The 7515-nt window shown below is 45.2% G+C and overlaps 1 protein-coding gene across 1 annotated transcript in view; it reads right to left on the minus strand.

The window, feature by feature from the left end:
• Window positions 1–5923, minus strand: part of LOC106885750 (amine oxidase [flavin-containing] B-like) — a 57970-nt gene extending 52047 nt beyond the window's left edge. The window contains exon 1 of the mRNA XM_014938198.1: window positions 5801–5923. Coding sequence (XP_014793684.1) covers window positions 5801–5846 — 46 coding nt within the window. The 5' untranslated portion in view covers window positions 5847–5923. The remainder of the gene's footprint in view (window positions 1–5800) is intronic.
• Window positions 5924–7515: the final 1592 nt, after the last annotated feature.

Genomic DNA, 7515 nt, shown 5'->3' on the forward strand with positions numbered 1-7515 from the left:
GTGGTGGTTAACATCTTGCTATTTGCTGGAGGCTGACACCAGGGTCTCTTGCTAGAGTAGGGGAAGCATGCTGAATCACGTGTCTTTAAAATTACTCCTGTCCTTGGTGGTGCCAAGGAGTAAAATGAGCAAAATTAAATCCACAAGTTGACAGAATGTGTCAGCATCTTGATGCTACAAGAAAATTAAAGAAAGAAAAAAAAATAGGCAAGGAGAAGACATAGAGGGTGGAGACAGAGGATGTAGATGCACATCCGTGGTCAGGATGACCAAGTAAATAATTTTTAACCATGTCTTCATGGAAGATGAGCACAAAATGGAAATGCTTACTCTTCCCACATTACTACCTTTGACCTGCAAAACTAAAAGTATCCCAAGACAGGAAGTTTGCAGTGTCTATGTTCGCAAAAGTGCAGAACAGCAGAAGATCTGCAAAGTAAAATACCCAGTATCCACACTATATGCATGAAAGGGGCTTTATTTCAGGTAGCTCTCCTATGGTGCTACAGGCTGAGCATTCCATTAGCAGTTATAGCTCAAAAGGTGAGTTCCTAGAACATGTCTTCCCATTTAGTGTCATGCCAAAAGGAATCCAATGCATATGCTCTGAGCCTGCACACTGTAGAGCATTAAGTAGGGGTAACCAAGAGATTTGCTCAGGGTACACACTTGATCCAAAACAATACACTAATGCAGATGAGTACCTACCACTACCTGCAGTGTGATTAGGTTCTAGTCAAGCGCTAGACTAGACTCTGACCAATCTACTGAACTAAAAGCACCATGGCAGGTGGCTGTCCAAGTAAACAATGCACTGCATTTTCTTACAAAGAACTTTCAGCCTCTCCTGTGTCTCATCTTGTTTGTCAAAAAAATATGCAATTCAGCAGTACAACTAAGAAAACCTTGTGGACTTTACAGTTTGTAACCCTAATATCAACTGGTACCCACAAACTTGGGTTCTCTACCAGTTATTTCCATAATAGCTACCCAGGAACCCCTTGCCCAAAGCTTTGCCACCCTAACTTACCTTTTTTGTCCCTTTCAGGGTGTTTTTCACGTTTTGCTCAGCAGATGGAATGAACTTTCCCTAATACTACCCTTTTATAACAGTTAAATAAGCTAATGGAAAAGCTTTCCTTAATGAAGCATCAGTCTGAGCCTTGGGAGATGAGATGGCTCCTGCAGGTAAACTGGAAAGCTTCTTATCAAAACAACTTTCAGACCAATTAGGAGGTATCAGCCAGTGAATTACAAGTGCTGTCCCTGCTGCCTAGGCTACCAAACTATTTCACAACATTATGCAGCTGCTTTCTGTCCTGTTTACTGTGCATTGCCAAGTTTTGTTTGTGAAGAATCTAGAAGACAAATTGCAGGCTCCACCCAACTGCCTCATACTCCTTCGCAGTAGCCATGAGAGCAGTTGAATACATGGAAGAACTCCCTGATGGCAGATACAGATGATTGAAAACGTGAATGAAGAGCTTCCTCATGCCAACTGACAGGGAAATGTCCCAGATTCCCTTTGCCCGAGTGCACCACAGAGAGGGTGGTCACGTTCCTCAGAGAGGGTCACAGTACTCCCATGGATGGATCCATTCCATTTCATCATGCACAGCTATTTCATCCATGCCCATGTTTCATTTTGGTCTGGGGTTTTTCCTCTCCAAATGGGTATCTAGTACAGGACTGCTAGACTAGTAATGTTCTCCAAAAATAGTGTCTTGTTTGGCAAACGATCTTTTCAAAGGAAGAGTACTATGACACTGTAAATTACTGCCAGACAGCAAAAAGAATGAAGTAGTAACTAGTGGAAGTTACGTGTCTCACGTATACTTTTCTTACAACATGTCCCAGTTTGGTTTTGAAAAACAATTTTTTCCTCTGTTTCAGTCTATTTTAAAACAGATTGAACTTCTTCAGATAATAGCCCACAAAACACCTGATCCGGTTTTGGGGTTTTTTGTTGTTTTGGTTTGGTTTTTTTAAGTAATATGAAACTGGCACAACAGATGGCAGTGAGAGCTACTGTAATTATACAGTGTATTAGATCATCATACAAATGCAAAGCAAGGCTTAAGAAGAAGAGTACAGAGCACAGTCATAAATAAATACCACAATAATAGATATCTAAATATTTTTAAAACCTAATGTTTCAAGAGAAATATTTTATCTTGCAGGAGGTTTTGCTTCTAAACTTATAGGAACATGACAGGCTGCTTGTGAACAGAAAAACACTAAGCATACTTCAAATAACATTCAACATAACTAAGAAAAGGCTCCACTTTTCAGGGAAAAAAAATAAAAACAATTGACCTCACTTTGATTGTAAAATCTGTGCACAAGAAATTTAAGAGAAGCATTTTCTTAAATAGGACTGGCATAACATTAGGATAAAATCTGGTAACTTACTTGAAAACAAAAAAAGGAAAGAGGTCCCCATGGCGAAAGCAGGGACAGGAAGGCACTTTTGAAAACATGTGGAGGAAGTTTTTAAATGAAACCTCTGAACAGATTCCAAGATTTGATTTAAGAAAATTTCTGTCATCAGAGTCTCTATTAAGAATATAAGCAAGTTTGATGACACAACGTCATAGTTTTCTCATAGTCGTTTCCATCCCTGTGCTTGAGGAGCCCTTCAAAGCAAAAGAGAAGGTTCTGAGCAAACAGAAGAACCTGTCATGATACAAGTTCCAGCTCTATGAGGACCTTCTATTATTCTGATATAAATATTCTTTAGTTCCAGGCATAATATATACAGTGTGCGGCTAAGCATTTTCATATATGCATTTTTAAGTTGGGAAATTTTCTTTTAAAATACTCTTTTATAATCTACACCATTCACAAAAATTTCAAGGACTTCAGCAGAAGTTTTACCAATGAAACAGAATCTACTCCTACTCCTATCTGCCCTCCTATTCCTTGAAGTTCTTTGCTGTCATCAGCTGTATTGAGGTGATCTGAAATTTTCAGCAAAGCCACAGACCATATTTTTTAGACTTGAAAGAAATCAATTAAGATTAATTTTGAGTAGATTTTCATTATGTAACATTATACTAGCCAGTTCTTTAGTTTTATTCTTTGCTTTTCAACAAACCTGCAATGAAGGACACTAAAAATGATTCAGCAAAGGAACTGGTATCTTCAGATAAAACATCGGCCCCTTCAGAGGAGAACAGGGTTGTGAAAGTCTCTGCACTGTTATTCCATTATCAGGTTTTGTACTCTTTAAATTTTTGACCCTACTAATTAAATCTGGATAAAAAGATGGGCAGAACTGCTGCCACAGAGGGCCAGAGCCCTGCAAATGAACAGTATGCAGTGCTCTCTGCAACGTGTTTGTTCACATCCTCAGATGGGCACAGCAACTCTGTTTCTTCTGTGATCACCCGCTTTGCTGACAGCTGTCGTGGCTAACTCAAGCACACCTGAAGGTTAGGAGAGTTTTCTGCTGTTTTACAGCTGTGCCCTGACTGATGCTCTCTTCACCTAGAGGCAGGAACAGTAGAGTCTCAGTTGACTGCGCCTCAAAACCAGTGACTTTCTGAAGGAATGCACATCAAATCCAGAGCAACAACAAACCTGGTCTCCAAGGAGCAACCCGTTTTAAAAAGCATATACTTCATTCTCCAGTGGACAGGAGATGAGACCTCTGCAGCAGTTTGGCAGGTCAGCAGGGATTTTCAATACAAGCAAGAAGATATTAAACCATAGTTTGATCACCTGGCTGCAAGGTCAATGATTTACAGAGAAGTGTGTGGGCAGAAGACAGAGGTCAATCAGGAGTGGTACATGGCAGCTAAAGGAAAGTGACTGAAGAGAGGTGCTTAGTCATTAGTAGTTTTTGTGCATGTATATTTTTCCAGCCTTTGTGGGAGGAGAAAAGCTGCTACAGCATGAATCCAGAGTGCTTTGGTGAAGATCTGGCGTAAAAGGGAGTAAATAGAAAACTGGTTCCTTACACCCCCCTGCAACTTGCTGTTGGCTGCAGGTAGCCAAGAGCAGAGCACACAATTTAACATGGCACAGCACTGCTGCTCTGTTTGACTGCTCTTTCAGAAAAACCTATGTGGGCTGTGCAGGCCTGCCATGAGCATATTCCCATGGCAACCACGAAAAACAAGGGGATATGAGAAGCTGTTACACTAACTCTGTCACTCCGACTCATTCAACACTGGGAACCTGTAACACTACTGGCTGTACAAAAACACACTGCTGGAAACGTTTTTGTTTAGAAGGCATGAACAGATAGTTAACACTGAGTAATTTTCTGTAATCAACTTTCACTGTGAAGCACGGGTTAAGTTAAAAATTAGCCATAACATTGTGTTCAGAATCAATTGCGCTTTGTAGAAAAGGGATGGCTGGTTTTTTGCCAATTGCAAAATCGTACTTGAAACTTTCGATAATTATTCAGCAGATTGTTATCAAAGAATCACCCTCAGGAAATAACGCCAATGCTTTTGTTCATTGCATTTTGTATATCGTTCAAATTGCATGCTGCATACCTTAAACAGACATCTAGAATTATAGATAAATAAATAGTGGAAATTAAAAGCCATGTAGAAAAAGGACAACTACAATCATGTTTTGTAACACATCTTGAGTAATTTGTCTGCAATTTGGCAAGAGATACTACTTGGATCTGTGGATATATGCACACTCTTTATGCACTGAGGAGACTGACATAGAGCACAGGATCTATCACACTGCATCACACTCCATCACCAATAGGCCAAAAAGCAACTGTTTGATATATCAAAGGCACAGGGGAAAAAAACAAAAAACAAAAAGAAAACCCTACTGCACATACACAATTTTTTTGGCATAAGTATCTCAGAACAAAATGCATGACTGAGATTCAATCTGGGCAGGCACAGAAGTCTTCTAGCCAGGATTACTTTAAAAACAGCAGGTTGCCACTCATGTGCAAGAAGGTTTCCATGCCTGCTGTCCCTGTCTGCCAGACTGCTCGTGCTCTCAAATCCATACCTGTGCTGATTGGGGAACTAGAAACTGACTAAATGATCCAGCTGATTTCAGGCATTTTTCCTTTATGATTCTACCTGCTCTAAGCAAAAGGAACCACAGGATTTAAATTAGTCACTCGTGACCGAGGGCCTCCGCCTAACACCCCTGAACCTGGTGAAGAGGAGGCAGACCTGGTGAAGAGGAGGGAGAGCGCGTATGGCCTTGCCTGCCCAAAACTTCCTTCCAAGGGCTCTGGTGATAATTACACAGGTTAGGGGGATGCTGGGGGTTGGACAGTGGAAGAATCGGAAAAAATAAATAATAAAATGATAAAAGGAGAAATAAAGAATGAAATAAAGAGTAAAAATAATATTTAAAATAATAAAAACAATAGAAAAATAATAAAAATTTTCAAATTATTATAATAAAAAATGATAGAATAAAGAATAACAGAATAAAAAATGATGGAAAAAGAATAGAAAAAATAATAGAATAAAAGATAATAGAATAAAAGGTAATAACACACTGTAGCATTGAGGCTGAAGTGCGGCGGTGGCTCAGCCATCCTCCCCCAGAGGGTCGGGATGCACTGGCACCTCGGGCTCGCCAGAGGAGACCCGCTGAGGCCGAGGAGGAGGCCACCACCGCAGCCTCTCCCGCCGTCGCGATGCTCCGTCCGTCCGCCCGCCCGTCGGTACCGCCGCCTCCCTGCCCCCGGCTAGCCGGGCGGGCGTGCGAGGCGCTGGGCGACCCGAGCCGGCGACCACCCGCCCCGGCTGGGCTCCCCCGGCGCTGACCGGACCCCCCCGCCCCGGACCGCCGGACCCACCTGAGATGCCGCCCCCGACCACCACCACGTCGTATCTCTCGGCCATGGCGCTGCCCCCGCTCCGGCCGCTCGGCTCCCTCCCCGCGGCGGCTCCGGCCCGGCTCTGCCGTCCCCCGGGCGGACACCGCCTCGCCCCGCCCCGCTCCTCTCCGCTCCGCCGACCGGCGCCGCCTCCTGCCGCCCCCTGTGAGGCCGAGAGCCAGCGGCGACGCGCCCCGCCGTGTCCCCAGGGCCGAGCCGGGGCTGGCCCGGTGAGGGGACCCGGAGACCGCCCCGCGGGACGGCAGGGCCGGCCGGTGGCGGGGGGGGGGCCGAACAGGGCCCCTGCTTGAGGGGTCACCGACCCTCCGGATGATGGCTGAGTCCTGACAGCAGTGTGCCCAGGTGGCCAAGAAGGCCAACAGCATCCTGGCCTGTGTCAGGAACAGCGTGGTGAGTAGGGCCCGAGAGGTGATTGTCCCTCTCAAGGAAAGTGCTAACTGGTCTTCCAGAGTCCATACCACCAACCTTGGCAGCCACAGGTCCCCTCCGGTGGCCCCAGGGACACTGCAGAGAGTGCAGAAGCAGACACCAACATTTCAGCCTAGAGAAAAGGAAGCTGAGGAGAGACCTTATTGCTCTCTACAACTACCTGAAAGGAGGGTGTAGAGAGATGGGGGTCGGTCTCTTTTCTCAAGTCACAGGCGACAGGACAAGAGGAAATGGCCTCAAGTTGCACCAGGGGAGGTTCAGGCTGGATATTAGGAAAATTTTTTTCACTGAAAGGGTTATCAGACATTGGAATGGGCTGCCCAGGGAGGTGGTTGAAGCACCATCCCTGGAGGTGTTCAAAAGACGGGTTGATGTAGTGCTGGGAGGTATGGTTTAGTGATGATGCTCCTTGTTTGTTGTGTGGATGTCTATTTTTGTCAGTTAGGTTGACGGTTGGACAAGATGATCTTTAAGGTCCCTTCCAACCTAGAAGTTTCTGTGATTCTGTGATTCCTCGCCCTGCTCACCCACGGCGAGAGCCGTGTAGGTGCCTTGCTGTTTCCTCTCCTACCTCGCAGAGGGCTTGGGGAGAGAGCCATTTGTACCCCTGGTTGAAGAGCAGAGCCCACCGAGCTCGCTAACCTCTGCTCTCCAAAGGCCATGGAAATCATAGAATCATAGAATCATCTAGGTTCGAAGGGACCATCAAAATCATCTAGGCCAACCATCAACCCAACTCTAACAAAAAAAACCATCACTAAACCATACCTCCCAGCACTACATCAACCCGTCTTTTGAACACCTCCAGGGATGGTGCTTCAACCCCCTCCCTGGGCAGCCCATTCCAATGCTTGATAACCCTTTCAGTGAAAAAATTTTTCCTAATATCCAACCTGAACCTCCCCTGGTGCAACTTGAGGCCATTTCCTCTAGTCCTGTCTCCTGTGACTTGGGAGAAGAGACCAACCCCCACCTCTCTACACCCTCCTTTCAGGTAGTTGTAGAGAGCAATAAGGTCTCTCCTCAGCTTCCTTTTCTCTAGGCTGAAATGTTGGTGTCTGCTTCTGCACTCTCTGCAGTGTCCCTGGGGCCACCGGAGGGGACCTGTGGCTGCCAAGGTTGGTGGTATGGACTCTGGAAGACCAGTTAGCACTTTCCTTGAGAGCACCTCAAAATGAGCAGCACCTTGTGCCAGCACAGTTTGTGCTGTGCAATGGTGACATGCATTAGTGCGCCTCCAGACC

Source organism: Calidris pugnax, unplaced genomic scaffold, assembly GCF_001431845.1.
Source record: "Calidris pugnax isolate Ruff unplaced genomic scaffold, ASM143184v1 scaffold25, whole genome shotgun sequence".
NCBI lineage: Eukaryota > Metazoa > Chordata > Aves > Charadriiformes > Scolopacidae > Calidris > Calidris pugnax.